Source organism: Meles meles, chromosome 6 (genome assembly GCF_922984935.1).
Source record: "Meles meles chromosome 6, mMelMel3.1 paternal haplotype, whole genome shotgun sequence".
NCBI lineage: Eukaryota > Metazoa > Chordata > Mammalia > Carnivora > Mustelidae > Meles > Meles meles.
The window spans coordinates 98,007,772-98,028,211 of record NC_060071.1 but is presented as its reverse complement, the minus strand read 5'-3'; the positions used below and the strand labels follow the sequence as shown (position 1 = coordinate 98,028,211).

The 20,440-nt window shown below is 37.6% G+C and overlaps 1 protein-coding gene across 6 annotated transcripts in view; it reads right to left on the bottom strand.

Annotated features, from left to right (window-relative positions):
• The window catches only part of PRPF39 (pre-mRNA processing factor 39), a 39,034-nt gene extending 19,012 nt beyond the window's left edge, over positions 1 to 20,022 (bottom strand). The window contains exons 1-4 of one of the 6 annotated variants that reach the window (XM_046007710.1): positions 19,889 to 20,022; positions 2,854 to 3,200; positions 2,281 to 2,406; positions 1,497 to 1,615 (exon numbers count right to left, since the gene is read on the bottom strand). In XM_046007710.1, coding sequence (XP_045863666.1) covers positions 1,497 to 1,615; positions 2,281 to 2,406; positions 2,854 to 3,171 — 563 coding nt within the window. In that variant the 5' untranslated portion in view covers positions 3,172 to 3,200; positions 19,889 to 20,022. Of the gene's footprint in view, positions 1 to 1,496; positions 1,616 to 1,743; positions 2,409 to 2,853; positions 3,201 to 19,591; positions 19,665 to 19,888 lie in introns of those variants that run through there. The other 5 variants (XM_046007711.1, XM_046007714.1, XM_046007712.1 and 2 more) reach the window with 5 other exon arrangements.
• Between the last annotated feature and the right edge of the window lie 418 nt (positions 20,023 to 20,440).

Below are 20,440 nucleotides of genomic sequence, written 5' to 3'. Positions count from 1 at the left end.
ATCAGCCCAGAAAATTCTGGGTCTTATAAACTCTCAGAATTAGAGCTTGAAACCCAAGAAAGAGGTAAAAGCTCTCCTATATTCATGATGAGGAAATCTCAAAATAACTGCTCTTTGGCAGAAACAGAATAAAACAACCAATCCAGACTACGGAAGAGAAAGTTCCAAGAGGGATATTCCCCAAGGGGAAGGGTAAAAAATGGAATTTGCAAATTTCTGAGTATAATTCCCTTTCACAATTTCAGATTAAGTAGAGTAACACTAGATATACACAGTTTTTAGCTTCAAAAAAATGCACATAGCATTTGTACACTGCAGGAAGTCCAGTTATTACTACTGACAACTGAAAATAGCTGTTGGAGGGGGTAGGAAATTTTAAATGTTCAAGGAAAACAAAGCAAGTGAGAAAAAGAAAGAGTCCAAGAAGGGGTAATTAACTCCAGGAAAAATAAAAGGCTCTGAAACCTATCCATATTGGAAAAGTAAGAAATGAGAAGACAAGGTATAAGTGAACTAAAAATCTCATCTACCATACCAAAATCATAATGTAATAAAGAGAGAAAGAGCAGTAAAGAGTTACTATTATAAACATGTAGGATAATATAAGAAACAGATAAAATATCTGAGGAGGGGTGGAGGGACTGCTTTTTGTTACAAGCAGTTTAACAATGACTCTTTAAACCATATGCACATACTTTGATAAAAATAAAAACTAAGAACACATTAAAAAAAAGATTCCTATCATCAATAAGAAAAGGACAATCCAAAAGTAAAACGAGCAAATGACATGAACAGGCAATAAGCAAATGTCTGATACAAGTATACAAAAAGATGGCAAACTGGGATGAGCAATCCAGAGATATGCAAACGAAAATAATGAGGTATCACTGGAGGTTAAAAAGAATGTGGCACGGCTATAGGAAAATATGACTACTCTTCACATACTGTGGGAATTTAAAACTGACCACTTTTGAAAGAACATTTGATAAAAGTTTTGTGTTCTCTTTGACAAAAGTTCTATTTCTAGCATGCTCAACATAAATCATGACTAACAGACATGTTTATAGCACCACTGATTATTTCCTATAAATAAGGATTTAGTAAAATAAAATATAGCACTTCAATACCACAAAAAACTTTTGCAATGCTTGAAAAATTACAACAGGGAGAGATTCCAAAACATCCTGTTACATTAAAAAAAAAAAAATGTACAATACATACACGTATACACATCCGCATATGAAAGAACACATGATTCATAAATCATGGAGGGAATGAGATTGGGAACATAAGGAAGGGGGCGTGTGAAATGAGGACATTATTATCTATAATATTTATAATCGTGCTTAAGTTTATTACATGTATCTTTTTTTAAATAGTGAAAATTAAATATATGTAAAACATTCAGTTTAGCATTCATGAGTAGTTCTATTGTCAACATCAAAATATTTGACTTATTTCTATTTTGAAGACATCTGAGTTAATTTTTAGCATACCCTCTTATTGTACTGTTTGTCTCAGGATCACCAGGGTCCAATGTCTCTTTTAAGAAGTTTATATAATGTATCCATAGATCAACACTAAGAGGTATTGCCTGAAGCCCCCGTCGATATACCTAAGAAGAAAACAACAAACTGTACTTCAAATATTTAATTATTTCTTAACAGAGAGGCAACACTGTGTTATCCGGTGAACCTTAGAAATACTAATTACTGGAATTTTGTTTAAATAATCTACCATTACCATTTGGGTGGAGGTTGGATAGAACATGGCAATGTTCTGATCCCCACGTGCAGAGTCTTGATCTTCAAAGCGCAGCAGTCCCTGCATTCTGACCGGGTTGTGTGGGCAGGCTTTGGGTTACAGACCATAGGGCACAGACCCATTAGAGCATCAATGACAGCGTCTGACCAAAAATGCAATAAGACGTAGCAAATGTGACTAGCAAACCAACTATATTGTTTGGAAAATGAGAAATAAATGTAAGTGAGAGAAAAGCCCTGCCCTACTTGTTAAGCTGCAGTGTAATACAGAGGCTTGCACTGCAAAGCTTGACAAACTGTAGAGGTTTAACGCACCTGCCAACAAAGAGAGAAAATATTAGCTACAAATGCCACAAGAGTGACAAATGCAAATAAAATACCCTATAAAATTGTTTGACCATAAATCGTAGGTACTGCCAGCCAAAAAAAAAAAAAAAAAAAAAAAAAAAGTTCTTGTTTTGTTATTATTTGGCTTACAGTACCTAATGGAGATAATTTTATTCAGTAATGTACGCACCTCATCTGATTGTTTAATGTTGTCATGCCGCTTTTCAAGGTCTGCATACTTTTTCCAGTAACCATAGCAATATGGGTAGTGTATGAAAAATTTGTCAAATGCTTTCCTGGCAGCCATCAAGTGATTCTGATGAAAATAAAACAAGGTGTTTAAAATTCCTGGAAGTTAATGTCACAAAAATATTATTTCTTCCAAATGTATTATCTCAAATAAAATAAACTCAGAGATTTAAAAATCACACACACACACAGATCTTTTTCTTGCATATTACAGTCTTATCCTTTGAAATAAAAGGAAGTAATTCTGTCAGATAGCAAGGTAACTTTTTATTTCAGTGATTAAATACACATTTGCACATACACACCAATTATTACAAATATTAGACTCTGTACTAATGCTGACAAATAGGTACAGATGTTAAAGTTATTTTAAAGCTAAAAATGTACACATCTAATGTTATTCAACTTAATGTGAAAATTATAAAAGAGGCAAGTTTAATTACAAAACAATAAACCTCATCTGATATTACTTGATTCGTCTGTCCCTTCTGATCCCATTTAAATAGTTACTAACCTCCTGTTCTACATACTGAAGCAAATATACCCAGCCTGTAAAATCCTGAGGATTGTTTTCTACAGTTTTCCAGAATTTTTCATACTCTGGAGGGAAATTTGCTTCTGTTTCTGTCACTGGAAGGTCCACAGCGTTTGTTACTTCATTTTCTTCTGCAGCTGCATTCACATTAGGAGATCCATCAGGGGACTGTTCCATTTCCGTCACATTCATAATCTCAGTACTGAAATCAGCAGACTGTTCTACCACTACCTCTGAACTGTTGCCTGTGCTGCCATTACTAGAATTTCTGTACTCATCCATGTGAGAATTTTGCATATTTGTTTATGTTGTCTTCAGTTAAGGATCTGTGGAAACACAAATAAAAAGAAAATCTTCCAAATGTTTATCTGGCATCATGAAAACCACCTTTTAAAAGCCCCAGCTACCTATTAAAGAAATATTAATTTCATTCTTGATCTCTGAACAATGGAAACATTGAATCAAAGAATCCATGTATATTAAAGAATATGTGTATATTAAATTGGGGAAAATGTTGAAATTTTTCTCTAGAAAAATTGCATGAGCCATGTGGCAAGACACTTTCAGTTGCCTATCCAATATCCTCTCTTACCATCTTCCTAGTAAAACCTGTTTGTGGTCTGAGTAACAACATATCTAGCCCCATTTGAGAATCATGAGACTGAAAAGGATATCCACTACAGAGCTCTGGGAAAGATTTTGCTTTTCTGACAAAAAGAGACAGTCACAAATAGTGTAGGTTCTACCACTTTCTTATCACCTTGAATGTGAACATATCTAAAACAACCTATGTCTTTAAAGCAGTCAATAAGGAATTGGCAAGGAAAAGTAAGAAATGCCGGCCCTGACATCATCAGTTATTAATAACACAATGCCAATTTCACACTATGTGCAAAAATAAGTCCCTATTTGTTTAAACCAGGAATAGACAGGTTTTCTATTACTTGCAGACAAAAGTCCTAACTGATTAACCTACTAACAATGCATGAAAATGGTCATTTCTCCATCACCTCTCATCAGCACTAAGTATCATAAAACCTAATTTTTGTTCATTTGATTTAAAAAAAAAAAGAACCTCATTGTGATTTGCATTTAACTAAAAGAAAGCTGAATTTCTATTATTTTCTTAAATGCCTTTACATCCTTCACTCATATTTTCTATTACATTACTAATTTTTATTCTTATTTGTTTGTACAAGCTCTTTGTAAACTAAGGAAATAAGATCTTTGTAATATACATTATAAAACTTTTTTTTAGTTTTACTAGCTTTTTGTGTGTATAGAGGGTATCTTGTAAATGTCAAGCAGCTATGAAATCCAAATCTTAAAACATGTTCAAAACATTATTTCAAAATATAGTATGAAGCAAATTTTATCCCCCAAAAGGAGAAATTTAACATGTTAAATCAGGAGACCTTCTGAGGCTGAATGCCACTGGAAGAATTAACTATAACCAGGTAAATCTAAGGAATGTTAAAAAAAGAAGTGGGAATGGATGCGTGGGTGGCTTAGTTGGCTGAGCATCCAACTCTTGGTTTAGGCTCAGGTCATAATCTCAGGGTCCTGGGATCAAGTCCTGCAAGGGGCTCCATTCTCATGGAAGTGTGCTTAAGGATCCTCTCTTTCCCTCTCCCCCTCGCCCTCCCTCCACTCATTCATATGCATGCACTCTCTCTCAAATAAAAAAAAAAAAAAAAAGTAGTGGGAGAGGAGAGGCAAGAGAAGAGAAAAATAAGGGAACAGGGGTAGTTTGGGTGGAGACAAAAGTTAATGCCTAATGTATGTCTAGTACTATATTACATTCCTGGTAGAGAATATTTAAGTGTAACAGAAAGTCCTTACTCTAGGGCTTATTAAATTCATTGGAAAGAGATCAAAAACAGGCAAAACAGGGGCACCTGGGTGGCTCAGTGGATTGAGCCGCTGCCTTCGGCTCAGGTCATGATCTCAGTGTCCTGGGATCGAGCCCCGCATCGGGCTCTCTGCTCAGCAGGGAGCCTGCTTTCCCCTCTCTCTCTGCCTGCCTCTCTGCCTACTTGTGATTTCTCTGTCAAATAAATAAATAAAATCTAAAAAGAAGAAGAAAAAAAAAACAGGCAAAACAGAGAATTTTAAATGAAACAAAGTGGAAGTTTACAGAAATCACTTGAAAATTACAGCCATCTAGAAGGGCTTCATGAAATAAAAAACTGGGTCTTAACTTTGAAAAACCGTAAGTTTTAGGACAATAGAAAGAATAATTATCCAGAATAAAGAAAAGCGCACTTGACAGAAAAATCCTTTTTGACAGTCGACAAACAGGTAGAAATTAGAACTGAATCGAAGATGAGAGAGAAACCAGGTTTTATATTGGGGAAGAGGAAGGGTAAGCAGCAGAATAAGCAGGGTAGAGCCAGAAGACTCTGAAAAGAAATGATATAAGTAAATCTACAGATACATGTGATGAGAAATAATACAAGGAGCAAACCTACTTCGTACACAGTAAAAGAGAATCCAAAGTACTAGATGATGAGAAAAAATAAGATCCCTTCCCATTAGCTTTTCCACGTTGGAGCCATTTGAGGCCCTAAAAAGGCAAAGAAGCTTTCAATTTTTTTTTCTCTTCCTCCCCTTCCTTTAAAGAAAAGACACATTTGAAGACCAATTTTCCATATGCAAATTAGTCATTGATTCGTGTCTTTTTATTTCAAAGCCAATGTCAAACAAACAAACAAAAAAATGTTGGTCCATCAAGTCTGAGTCATTTACCACCAGCCCTATTCTAGTATTTAAGTGGAACATAATGGCTTCTGCAATCAGCAAATTTACCACACACCTGCATCTTTAGAGATTATCAATTACTCCACACCCTGCAATTAAAATGCTGTAAAAAGAATTAACATCATTCTTACCCTTAGGGAGATCATTTTTCTGATTACTCCAAAAATCACAAAGCCAAAGGAATACACTATTTTTTTTATAAATTATTCCAACATATTCTTTATAACGTGGTAATTAACTAGTCCCACTTTATTCTTGACAACAACCAATAACTTCCAACTAGCAACATAATACAGCAAAGGGGCAAAAATATCAAAAGGAGACAATTGTGGTTTTAGCATAAGACAAACAAACCAACAGAAAAGAACAAAGAGCCCAGAAATAAACTTTCGCATATATAGTTAAATGGTTTTCAACAAGGGTACAAAATTATTCAACAAAGAAATGGCCATCAATTTAGTAAAATGTGCTGGGAAAAGTGGATATTCACATGCAAAAGAATGAAGTTGGAGCTTTACCTTATACCACGTACAAAAATTAACTCAAAATGGATTAAAAGCCCGAATGTAAACCTAAAAGTATAAAATTTTTAGAAGAAAACACAGAGGAAATCTTCATGATATTGTACTTGGCCATGATATCCCAGAAATATCAAAACAAAGGGAACAAAACTAAAAACAGGGGCGCCTGGGTGGCTCAGTGGGTTAAAGGCTCTGCCTTCGGCTCAGGTTCATGATCCCAGGGTTCTGGGATCGAGCCCCGCATCGGGCTCTCTGCTCTGCGGACAGCCTGCTTCCTCCTCTCTCTCTCTGCCTGCCTCTCTGCCTACTTGTGATCTTTGCTGTCAAATAAATAAATAAAATCTTTAGGAAAAAACAAAAAAAGCAAAAACAGACAAACGGACTACATCAAAGTTTAAAACTTTTGTGCATCAAAGATCAACAGAATGAAAAGACAAAAGAATAGGAGGAAATATTTGTAAATCTTATATCCAATTATGTATTAATATCCAGGATATATAAAGAACTACAACTCAGCAACAACAAAAAACTTGATTTAAAAATGAGCAAAGGACATCAACAGTATATCTCCAAAGATATACAAATAGCCAACAAGCATATGAACACATGTTCAACACCACTAATAAATAAAATGCAAATCAAAATCACACTGAGGTATCACATAACACCCATTATGATAGCTACTATCAAAAAAGAAAAACAAAAAAGAAAATAACAAGTCTTGGCAAGGATGAGAAACTGGAATCCTTGTACACTGTTGGTGGGATTCTAAAATGATTCAACTGCTACAGAAAACAGTATGGAGGTTCCTGAAAAAATTAAAAGTAGAACTATATATGACCGAAGAATCCTACCTGGTATATACCCAAATTACTGAAAGCAGGAACTCAAAGAGCTGCATGCACATCCACATTCATAGCAGCACTATCCACAATAGCTGAAAGGAGGAAACAACTCAAATGTCCACTGACAAATGAATAAACAAAATGTAGTATATACATTGAAATACTGTTCACCCTTTAGGGTTTGTTGTTTTTTTTTTTAATAGGGGGAAAAGAAAGAGAGGGTGTTCAAGAGTGAGCAAGAGGGAAGGGGCAGTGAGAGACTCTTAAACAGGCTCCATGCCCAGCAGGGAGCTGAAGCAGGGCTCAATCTCTCAACCCTGAGTCTATATCAAGAGTCTGATGCTTACCCAACTGAGCCATCCAGGCACTCCTACTCAGCCTTTAAAATGAAAGAAATCCTGTAATATTCTATATGGATGAACCTTGAGGACATTACGCTAAGTGAAGTAATAAGCCAGTCACAAAAAAAGACAAACACTACATGATTCTACTTGTATGAGGTATCTAGAGTAATCAAATTCATAAAACAAAGTAGAATGCAGTTACCAGGGAATAGAGTGAGGGAGAAAAGGGAAGTTGTTTAATGCATATAGTTTCAGATTTGTAAGATGAAAAGTTCTGATAGTCTATATAAAGTGAATATATTTAACACTACTGAACTATACACTTGAAAACAGTTAAGGTAAATTTTATGTCATGTGGCTTTTATCGCCAAAAAAAAAAAAAAAAAAAAAGAAAGAAAGAAAAAGGTAAGACAACAGTTTAATTATAACTAAATTAGGGGGCACCTGGGCGGCTCAATGGGTTAAGCCTCTGCCTCCAGCTCAGGTCATGATCTCAGGGTCCTGGAATCGAGCCCCACCTTGGGCTCTCTGCTAAACAGGGAGCCTGCTCCACCCCGACCCCCCACCTCTCTGCCTACTTGTGATCTCTGTCAAATAAATAAACAAAATCTTTTTTAAAAATTATAATTAAGTTAGCAAATATAAAGTACAAAAGTACAAATACTTTTTTTTTTAAGATTTTATTTATATGAGAGAGAGACAGAGATAGCAAAAGAGTGCACAAACAGGGAGCAGAGGGAGAAGTAGGTTCCCCAATGAGCAGGGAGCCCGACAGGGAGCTCCATCCCAGAACCCTGGGATCACGACCTGAGCCGAAGGCAGATGCTTAACCAACTGAGCCATCCAGGTTCCCATCCAAATCCTTCCTTCATCGTAAGATATAGTATGGTAAATATTAGAATGATCAGGGGGTAAGGGGAGTGAGTCCTAGTCCTCTCCCTTAAGATCATGTGATCCTAGTCAGACTTAAACTTTCTTCCTCACTTCTAATTAGAGACCAATAATACTTGCATAGGGCTATTGGGAACATCAGATGAGATAAAAGCATGTGGAACTCTGTAAATTCACACAAATGAAAGTATCACTGAAAACAACAATTTCCTCAAATAGCATTTTCCAATCCTGATGTAATACTTTAAAATCACTAAGGAAAAGACAAAAGAATTCCACAACACACTTAAATTTTTTTGAAAAAGTTTTTAGAGGAGGAAAAAAGCTGTTGCCTTTCTTCATAAATTAGCAGACAACAGAGTTTATCTTGAGGTCTTATTTCTTGATTTTTAAATTTTAGACTTTTTTGCTCTTTTAGAGAAGATTAGAATTTAGCTATTACACCAAACATGCCTCTACAACTTCCCTCTCACAAACATGATCCAATTGCAATCAGTCTGGAGTTAAATCAACATTCAGGTTTACATTAGTATGCCTAAATAATTACATTTATTTTTTTATAATTATGTTTAATTACATTTCCTTGCTTCTACCTCTTTAAATCTTTCATTATTTTCATATGCTTGGTTTTCTTTGACAATTGATCTCAAACTCCTGAAGAGCTCTTATAAATTCCTTCAAAAACAACCAACACTCAGGGTGCCTCGCTGGCTCAGTTGGTAGAGCATGCAACTCTATTATTTATTTATTTATTTATTTATTTATTTATTTATTATTTATTTATTTATTTATTTATTTATTTATTTATTTATTTGACAGAGAGAGATCACAAGTAGGCAGAGAGGCAGACAGAGAGAGTGAGAGGGAAGCAGACCCCCTGCTGAGCAGAGAGCCCGATGTGGGACTCGATCCCAGGACCCTGAGATCATGACCTGAGCCGAAGGCATCAGCTTAAACCACTGAGCCACCCAGGCGCCCCGAGCATGCAACTCTTGATCTCAGGGTCATGAGTTTGAGCCCCACATGTGGCATAGTTTACTAAAATACAAACAAACAAAAAACAATTGACACTCATACTATCAAGTCCATTTTCCCTTTAGCAGACATCCTGTTTGAAACCATATAACCTTCTGCAGCAATCCAGACGGGTTTGTCTTGTCTAATTTGTCAGTTCTAGTTGACCCAAGGAATTCCTTTAACTCCTTTCCTGGGCTGAATCTCATTTACAACAGCCAAACTATTTTTCATTCTTGATTTATTCCCTCTTTTAGAAAATCATTTCTATAAACTTCTGAAAAAGCATATGAGGAGTGAAAAAATTAAGACCTTTCAATTCTAAAATCCTCATAATTTAATGATAGATTGTCTAGGTATAAAATTCTCGAATGAAAATAACTTTCTTAAGAGTTTTAAAGAGGGGGCACCAGGCTGGCCCAGTCAGTGGAGCCTGAGACTCTTGGCCTCAGAGTGGTGGTGAGTTTGAGCCCTAAGTTAAGCATTCAGATTACTTAAAAAAAAAAAAAAAAAGTTTTGAAAAAAATAAAAATAAAAAGTTTTGAAGGAATCTTTCATTGTTTCCTAATACAGGGTGTTGTTATTTTCTTTTTTTTTTTTTTGAAGATTTAGTCATCATTTGAGAGAGAGTGCACAGGAGTGCAGAAGGAAGGGACAGAAGAGGGAGGGAGGGAGAATCCCAAGCAGACTCCATCCTGAACATGAGCCCAACTCGGGGCTCAATCCCACAACCCCAAGATCACAACCTCAGTTGAAACCAAGAGTTGGACACTTAACCGACCGTGCCACCCAGGTGCCCCTAGGGTAATGCTACTGAGAAAACTCCTCTATATGAGACCTGTTTTATCAGTAGCTAGCGTTTAATCCAGGTGTTCTGAAATTCCAAAATGATGTGCCTTAAGTCTTTTCTACTCATTCTGCAGGCATTCTTTCAGAAGGCCTATTTTAATCTAAATATTTACATCATTCAATTCTTATATTCCATATTTATCATTTATGTAATAATTTTATGTATTTTAATTTAATTAATTAATTAAATATTTAAATAATTAATTAAACAATTTTATGTATTAATAAATAATTATGTAATCATTTATGTAATAATTTTCTTCCCTCGGTTTTACCTTTGTCAAACTCACATTACTCAGTTGTTGGGACTTCCTGGACTGATCCTCTACTTTTATTAGCTTTTCCTACATTTTTCCCCATCCTCCTTGACTCATTCTACTCTTGAGATCACTTTATTAGGTTTTAATATATGAATCAAAATTTTAATTCCCCTTTTTTACTCTAAATAATCCATTTTAGTCTCCTATTCTGTTTCAATGGTGCAATATCTCCTGCTCTCTCTCTATAAATCACCTTGAATTTTCTTCTGTTCTCAGACCTGTCTCTTCTGTGTGTTTTTTGACAGTTTTGGTCTCTCAAATAGAGATCTTCAAACTGCTGTTCAAGAAGTGTGACGCATCACACAAAATCAGAAGCTAGATAAAGCTTGAACCTCAGTGCAGGATGGCATTCTATTCAAGGGGGACTCATTAAATGTCAGTGCTTCACATAATTTCCCTGGTGTTAAGTTTTCCCAAAGAAGAATGCTTCAACTTAAAAAAATATAAAGAAGACAATAAGCATTCTAGGAGCAAAGAAGAAAAACAAGGCTAGTTATCTTACCATTCAATATGTAAACTTTTATTCAATTTCCCATTTTCATCAAGAACCTTCACCCCTGTCTCAACTCCCACCATCTATGTCAAACCTTCTCTGGTTCCACCCTTTTCAAATAATAAACACCTAGTTTTTTGCTGGCTATATTATTCAGAGAAGAAAAATGGAGGGTCTAAAAAAAAAAAAAAAAGTAGGGTCTAAACTACTCCAGACTTTCAACTAATCCTCGAATTTTTAGCCGTACTCAGCACTCTCATCTTCAGAGGCACTTGGTAACCAAAATTCCTGAGACTTTCTGGAGTTTTGTGGGAAGATCCTTCTATTTCTTATTAACTTCTCTCTATGCAGGCAAAGAACTGAATGCAAAAAAATGAAAACTTAAGTTCATCAGTTAAATCTACTGTTTCTTCTAAAATATTTATTTCTCATGTTGACACTTCCTCCTTTGTCTTTATGGTTTACATGATATTATTTCGTTTTTATATTATTTTTATTTTACTGAAATTAGGTTTACAATTATGCTCAACCCTGTTCATTTAGTATTTTTTTTTAATGATTTTATTTATTTATTTGACAGAGAGATCACGAGTAGGCAGAGAGGTAGGCAGAGAGAGAGGGGGAAGCAGGCTCCCCGCTGAGCAGAGAGCCTGATGCGGGGCTTGATCCCAAGACTCTGAGATCATGACCTGAGCTGAAGGCAGAGGCTTACCCCACTGAGCCACCCAGGCGCCCCATTTAGTATTTTTTTAAAATCTCTAACCAATATCATTTCCTTGTGTTAATAATATTCATTCAACAGATATTTAGTGAGCAATTTCTGTGTGTCAGATACTATTGTTTTAAACACTGAAACTTTAACTGTGAACAAAACAAAGTCCCTACTCTCAAGGAGCTGACATTTTAGTTGAAGAATATAGACATTGAAAAAAAAAAAAGAAAGGTAAGTTTACAATATGTACACGGTACTAAGTGCTAAGAATAAAAAGGGAAAAAAAAGTTGAGTATGATATAGTAAGAAAGTAAATTATACAGGTATATAGAGCAAGAAAATTCCAGGCACCAGGAAGAGCAAGTTCTGAGACAAAGTCCTTCTTTGGCACATTCACAGAAACACAGATAAGCAAGAAGGGCAATATGGGTGGATTTGCTTAAATATCTCTCAATTAGGTTTGAGTCCTTCCTAATATTTGGCTTTATTAAGTATGTCACAGTAAATCTTCTCATGTAAATATCCATTTTTGAAAAGCTATTTTTTTTTTTTTAATTTATTTGACAGAAACACAGTGAGAGAGGGAACACAAGCAAGAGAAGTGTTTAGAGGAAGAAGCAGGATTCCCATGGATCAGCGAGCCCAATGCAGGACTTAATCCCAGGACCCCAGGATCATGACCTGAGCTGAAGTTAGAAGTTTAACTGCTGAGTCACCCAGGAGCCCCAAAACGCTATTTCTTTGGGATTATATTCTCAAATTTCAATATGCCGACATGTAACATAAACCTTAAAATTAAGTATATTTTGACCTACCAATAACACTTGTAGAATTTTCTCTTTAAGAAATAATAAGGGGCGCCTGGGTGGCTCAGTGGGTTAAGCCTCTGCCTTCGGCTCTGGTCATGATCTCAAGGCCCTGGGATTGAGCCTCCCAGTGGGCTCTCTGCTCAGTGGGGAGCCTGCTTCCCCCCTCTCTCTGCTTGCCTCTCTGCCTACTTGTGATTTCTCTCTCCCCCATCAAATAAATAAATCTTTAAAAAAAAAAAAAAAGAAGAAAGAATGAGGAACCTATTAAGAACGCAACCTATTAAGAAGTATTAGACTAACAAAGATGCTTGCAAAAAGAGAAATACATAAAAAAGTGACATTTCTATAATTAGAAATAATTCTTCTTGAAGGCCATTTTAAAGAACTAATCATGGACAAGGGTTCATTGCAAGTGTTCACTGCAGCATTTTTCCCAAGAAAATAACTATCTATTGGTTCACTATGCACTCCAGTCTATACCACTCCAATAAAAATACTAGTTTCTCATAATGAGCTAGCTGCCACAACCAATGGTCAATCTTTATTCTCTTAGATTTCTATTAAGCCTCTATTTTCTTCTTAAAATTCTTTACATTTCCAAGAAGCAAATCTATCATGATACCAACCTCTGAATCCTCATCTCATTTATGGTCTTGCCTCTATCCCATTCTCAAAGTATTTGTTTTGTATCTCTTCTACAGCACACCCATAGTAGCTGAAATCATTATTGGTCCTCCTCCTTCCCTTGGCCATAATGGAGAAAGTATTTCTGCCCCCAGCAGAGGTCACACCTTGAATTCATGATTTGATCATTTCTCCCACCCATCTCAAGAATAGTAGTTCTTAAATTATCTTTACTCTCCCCTTATCAGTTTCTTTCAGTTCTTTAATCCAACAGCCTTCAAGTGTAAATGTTTTTCTTCTTCTATATAATAATTCATAACGTATATATGACAACTTAGCTTAAAAACAAATGAAGGATAATCAATCAAAAGCTATGTTAAGGATTTGGATTTTGTTCCAAGGACAAAGCCAATGAAGTTTTATAAGCTTATTATCTCTACTTCTGTAACCTTCATTTACTCTTCAATTTGGTTTCTTCATCACTCTCTAAAATTTGCCAAGGTCACAATCTTCTTGATTATTAAGTCCAATTAAACATTTAATTCATCTTCCTGATGTACTATTTACAGCATCCAACAGTAATGATGACTTTCTACTTGTAAGATTCTTTTATTGATTTTTCTGACACATTACATTCACCTAGCTTTCCCCCTACCATTCTGAAGAATTTTTTTTCTTCTCAACAGTCCTATAAGAATTGGTAGCATCCAACATTTTGTACTCAACTCTCTTTTCTCAATCAACACTCTCCTTGGGCTGAAAATGTTCTTCCCTTTGATATATTTCCATCACTTGGCTTACGAGCCATACCATCATCTCTTTCTACCTCACAATCACTTTTCCTCCTGAGTACTAGTCTCCTGAGGCACTCAATCTTTCTTTCAAGTTCATCTATTCCTTCTCTATCTCCATTAACTCCCAATCTCACATAGTTTTAAGTACAAATACTAATTACATGCCAACTCCCAAATGCTATCTCCAGCCTTTTTTTTCCAGACTCCAGATCCATATATTCAACTGCTACTTTTATCATCTACACATACAGAGCCATTTCAAATTACAAAATGTCCCTAAGTGAACTTCTAATCTCTTCCACAAAACCTGCTCTATCCACTGCCTTCCCCATATCTGCTAACAGAAAATCCCTCCTTTCAGCTGCTCAGGCCAAAAATCTTGGGAGTCATCCCTAAGTTTTCCTTCTTTCACAACCAACCACTTTGTTACGGAAACTTTCATATGTATTCAGAATTCCACATCTTAAAATTCTCATTCAAACCACCCACCTCTCATCCAGAATGCTATTACAGTCTTCTATAACCTTACATGGGTCTCCTGCTTCGCCCTTTTTGCTGCACCCACCCTACCTCCCAGTCCCCAGTCCATTCTCAGCACAGTTGATAGTATTCTTTCTAAAACACAAATAAGAACATGCCACTCTACTGCTCTATCTCACAGAGTAAAAGTCTATGTCCTTGAAATAGCCTACTGTCTTCCTCTTACCATTTATCTTTTGACCTCATCTTCTCCTACTTTTAACCCAATTCAGCCCCAACTGCACTGGCATCTTGTTTTCTCTAAAACAGACCACACTCTCCAGCCTTAGAGCCTTTAAATTGGCTGTTTCCTCTACCAGAGTGATTTTCTCCCAGATGCCTTCCTTACCTCCTCCTTTACTGATATGTCACCTTCTCGGGGCATCTGACTCTTAATTTCACCTCAGGTCAAGATCTCAGAGTCCTGAGACTGAGCCTGGTGTGGGGCACTGTGCTTGGCAGCGAGTCTGCTTGAAATTCTCTCCCTTTCCAAGCCCACGACCACTCCCTTTCTCTCAAATAAATAAATCTAGGGAGGAAGGAAGGAAGGTAGGAATGGGGGGGGAGCTAAGGAGGGAGAGAGGAAGGGAGGGAGAGAGGAAGGGAGGTGGGTAGGTAGGTCACTTTCTCAGTAAGACTGGGCAATCCTATTTAAAATTTTAACTTGCTCCCATTCCCAGCATACATGATCCCTTTTACTATATTTGATCCCCTTTACTGTCCTCTCTTTTTTTCTTTTATCCATAATATTATACTCTAACATAATAATTTACTTATTTAGAATACCCTAACATAAGAATTAACCATCCCCTTCTTTTTATTCACAGAAGTACTGCTGTAGTTTAAGTAATCAGTATCTCCCCACTACACCAGTATTTTTCAATCTGTAGACTGCTTCAGACCAGCTTTTTCTCCTTTTGCAAATGAAAAATAAAATGGAAAAAATTTTTATCGGACTGCTTTGCACACAGTAAAGGTATATTCTTTTGTGATATTTGCTGTGACTACACAGACAATTCAATTATTGCATATTGAGCTGCATGGCACACTGAAGACACTTATTTGTGAAAGAAAGAATGAAGTAAAGTATATCATCATATACTGCTATGATTTCAATTACTAGCTATTGGTCATAATCCTGAGACCCATTTATTGAACAAGTATTTTGATGAATGCCATTTACCCATTTTTAAGAATAGGATAAACAAAACTGACTAATATTAATTTGTCAAAGGTTATATAGTTAGTAAGGCAAAGAGACAGGATTCAAACCTGTTCTAATACCAAAACTCTCCCCATTCTCTATCAACTTCTGCAGCCAAGAAATTCTCCTTTTGTTGAAGTTTTGTTTTGTTTTGTTTTCCAGTTCGCTCCTTTCCACTTCAAGACCTTAGTGTACCCAGTTTCTTCCATCTGGAATACTCTCCCACGCCTCCACCCTACCCCCACTTAGAACCTTCAACCTAGTTGAAGCCTACTCATTCTTCTGCATGGGAAGTTTAAACACCACTTCCTAGGAAGTTTTCCTATACACTCCGAATTAGTTAGGTTCCCTCCATGATGCTCCTCCATAGCACAAATCACATCTGTGGTACTCGTTTGATACCATCTTTCCAACTAGACTACAAATTTCTTGTGAGTCAAGACCAGATCTACCTATATACAGGGATACAGTATACCAGGAGGCCTAGTACTACACACTCAATTCACTGAATAATAAACAGTATCTAAGTCCTTAGTCCTCCCAGAATAAAAACTAATATATTACTTTCATAACCAAATGAGAGTACTGGGGCTTTAGGGGTGGTCCCTGGGTGGCTCAGATGGTGAAGCGTCTGCCTTCAGCTCAGGTTGTGATCCCAGGGTCCTGGGATGGAGCCCTGAATAGGGATTCCTCATCAGCAGGGAGCCTGCTTCTCCCTCTCCCTCTACTATTCTCCCTGCTTGCGCTCTCTTGCTCTGTCAAATAAATAAATAACATCATTTAAAATAAAAAAAAAAAAGTACTTGGGTTTTAGGGTCCAACAGAACTGAATTAAAGATCTGGCCCAGAGGTGCCTGGGTGGTTTCATCAGTTAAGCATCTGCCTTCGGCTCAGGTGGTGATCCCAGGGTCCTGGGATTGAGCCCTGTGTCAGGCTCCCTGCTCAGCGGGAGCCTGCTTCTCCCTCTCCTCCCTCCTTGTGCTCTCTCTCACTCTGTCACTATCTCTCTTCCTCTCTCAAATAAATAAATAAAATCATAAAATCTTTTTTTTTTTTTTTTTTTTTTTTTTTTTTGACAGAGATCACAAGTAGGCAGAGAGAGAGAGGAAGGGAAGCAGGCTCCCCGATGAGCAGAGAGCCCGATGCGGGGCTCGATCCCAGGACCCTGAGATCATGACCTGAGCCGAAGGCAGAGGCTTTAACCCACTGAGCCACCCAGGTGCCCCAATAAATAAAATCTTAAAAAGAAAAAAAAAAAGATTAGGCCCAGTTACTCACTAAGGAACACTGAGCAAGATACTTAACCTCTCTAAGCCTCATTCACAAAATAATCACAAATACCTTGCCATAAAGATGAACTATCCTCTTCATTCACACTGCTATTACTACAATTTCAGTAATTATCATCTCCCCTCCTTTTTTAAGTTTATTTAAGCAATCTCCACACTCAACATGGGACGCTAACAACCCAGAGATCAAGAGCCACATGCTTTACTGACTCAGCCAGCCAGGCGCCCCTATTATATATCGCCTCTTGAGTAATGTTTTTCAAATTTCAGACTGATTCCAATCAGCTTCTCATTTTTTTAAATGGAAAACTACAGAATTGAAAACAACATATCAGAGTTCATGCACACACTAAGGGCATGCTGAAATACATACAAAACGCAAGTACTGTTTATTGGGATGCAATATTACATGCACAACCTACTATGGGTCACAGTCAAAAAACTTGAAAAACACTGCTATACTACTGCTACAGATAAATTAATATTACTGTAATATTAAAATGAGAACAGAGGCCGTGGTTTTATTCACTACTGTGTTCCTAGAACCTAAAACAGTGTCTAGTATATAAAAGCACATTAAATCTCTGTTGAAAAAGTGAGTGACAAATCTGGTCCCAACTTAGCTTTTCAAATATACTAATCCTACAGTATTCCTCCTCATTGCTTTTTACAGGGCTCAATATATTTTTCATGTCCAAACCCCGGCTTACTCTGTTCTCTTAGACTAACAATTTTCCTCCTTTTCTCAACTCACAAACCAATCAATGCCCTTCTACATTTCACTTTCTTATAAAATCGTATTAGAGGCCCAAGTCCACAAGCATGAAAGGAAACATGACAAATTATAATGTGACTACATATACACTAATAAATACAGTTCTACATCATACATTCGACTTTTAGTTTCGTTATAGCAAACGTTAAACATTTCACTAACAATTCAGCATGCCATCTTAAAATTTAAAAGATCTTCTGGAGGATCATTTAACCTATGCTTAATTAAAAATGTGAAGTCTAATTTAATACCTTCTCTCTTAACTCTCTCTAGGCACTCAAAATCATACCACGTATTTTTCTTTTCATAAACAGAGCAACACGAAAAAATCTAAAGTCATCACTAAGGACCAAAAAATTAGTTTGAGTATATTGCAAATCAACTAGCTTTCCAATCTACAAGTTACTCTGTTCCTCATCCTCAGATAAGCCAATTTGAAGACACAAATTGTTAAGAAGTTACTACCATAACCACTTCTTTGGTAAACTATTTTCAGAGGCTAAGTAGAATGTCCACAGACTGACCTTTTTTTTATTTTTCCACATATTAAACACTTAATAGTTTCCAGAAACTCAACTTTATATACATGTATTTACATAAACGACTGCATCACCTCTAAGTCTTTGGGGGAAAAGAATTACCATTTGACAGGAACTACTTTCTTTCTCCTTTGACTATTTTTCACACACATACAAAATCCTATGTTTCATGCAGATTAGTTATTAACATACCACAAAAGGTTCTGTTATTTCTCTTTATGATTTTTAAATAATCTCTACACACAGTGTGGGGCTTGAACACTGATCAGGAGTCATGTGCTCTACTGACTGAGGCAGCCAGCCACCCCTGTTCTTTAAGACACATGTGTACACACACCTTTTATCATTTGATTTATAAAATTCTTTTTTGGGGGCACCTGCGTGGCTCAGTCAGTTAAGTGTCTGCCTTAGGCTCAGGTCATGATCCTAGGGTCCTGGGACTGAGCCCTCCATCAGGCTCCCTGCTCAGGGGGACTCTGCTTCTCTCTCTCTCTCTGCTGCTCCCCCTGCTTGTGCTCTGTCAAATAAATAAAATCTTAAAAAAAAAAAAAAGTCTTTAAAAAATAAAATTATTCTTCTTACTCAACTATAGGTAAGCAAGTAAAAATATTACCAAATACTCTGACACTAATTAGCCATCTTTGGTCAATGCCTAATTATTCCAGAGTTCATAATCTACAAATTAAGAGTTTTTTAGCACAACTCCTTTCGTTCACTTTATACCTACCAGAAGCTGAACAGTGGGAAGTTCCAACTTTTGCAACTCTCGAATGAGGTTATAAATGGGAGGGGGAGAGGGGGGTACCTGACAGTTGTTTTTTTCAATCTACTTAAACTCCCAGAGAGACCAAAACACTGAAGTTCCAACATGAGCTTCATATTTCCCTGTATAAAATGTGTTTTAAGGTTCAACCTTTCCAGCTGTAAAAAAGTTTAAAGTATTTCTGAACAGACTGGATCAGTTGCCAAATAAAACCTCAAGTCCTTAAAAATAAAGCAACATGGACATCGAACCAAAACCAATTTAATCGGCATAAAATAAGAGTATTATAATCATCAATAACAGATAAACAGCAGTACTACTTAGTGTCGGTCTCTGATTACAAAAGGTAAGCATTACTTTAAAACAGGTGTCTTTAGAAGAGCCTACTAGGATCTTTAGCGTCTTTTTTTCTGATTCTATCCTATGCTGCCAAAGCTCTGGCGGATCTTTAAGGTGCTGTGACTCAGGGTCCCAACAGCATGGCTTGCGTAGTCGGAACGCGGAACGCGCCACTACAAGGCGCCTACAAGCTTTTATTAACAGAATTTGAGTTCTCTCAATCCTCTTACGGCTACTATTGAGCCCCTTCCACTTCCAGTCGCCCCAGCACACTGGTTTCCAGCCCTTGGGGAAGCTAGGGCTTCAGACTTACCCCCAAAACGCTTCCTAAATCAAGGTGGAGGCCCGCATTTCCCCGCCCTTCATAAGGCGCACTCGTCAGAGAAACGTTTGGTCTGAGAAAAGAAACCTCACCCTGCCCCACCCAACAGGTGGGAAGGAGAAAGGAATGGACAGCTGGGAGCCGAGGCCCGGCCAGGCCTCAAACTGGGCGGGAGAGAGAGGCCGCAACCCCAGTGCGGCCTGAAACAAGGCAGGCCCCTTCCTGCCCCACAAAATACCGCCCCCCCAACTCCGCCCGGCAAATTCCAAGACGCCTGCCCCAGCCGACCTGACGACGGATGCCACTCAATGCCATGAGCCGCAGTCTGGGCCAACCAAGCTGAAGATGGCACTTCCACCGTCTCTGTCCCACAGACACCACAGCAGCGGCCACCAGCACCAGAGCCGCCTCGTAGAGATCAGGCGCGCATGCGTCGGTGCCCCAGGAGGCGAAGGAGTCACGTGGTAACACCGCGTTCAGGCCTCTCTCTCCGTGGGGTCCTGAAGGCGGGGGGGGGGGGGGGGGGGGGGCAAGCAGACCCCGCCCCTTCTGCGCCGAGTCTCGGCTCTGCTGCCTGAAAAGATCAGGCGGCTGCTCCTGATGTTTTTCACCCCTGTGGGGACTTTCTGTACCAAAAGACAGTGTTTAGGGCCTTTTACATCCTTAATCTTAAACACAGACAGCGCTCCACCCCTTCCAAAGGAAAATACTGTCTTCTGCGGCAAATCTCAGGTTTTCCCAACAATTGCCCAGGTTTTATCCCTTTACCTAAACGTGAGGAGAAATTCAGCCTTAAATCTCTATAACTCAGGATGATAAAGACTCTGGGTCCTCTCAGTT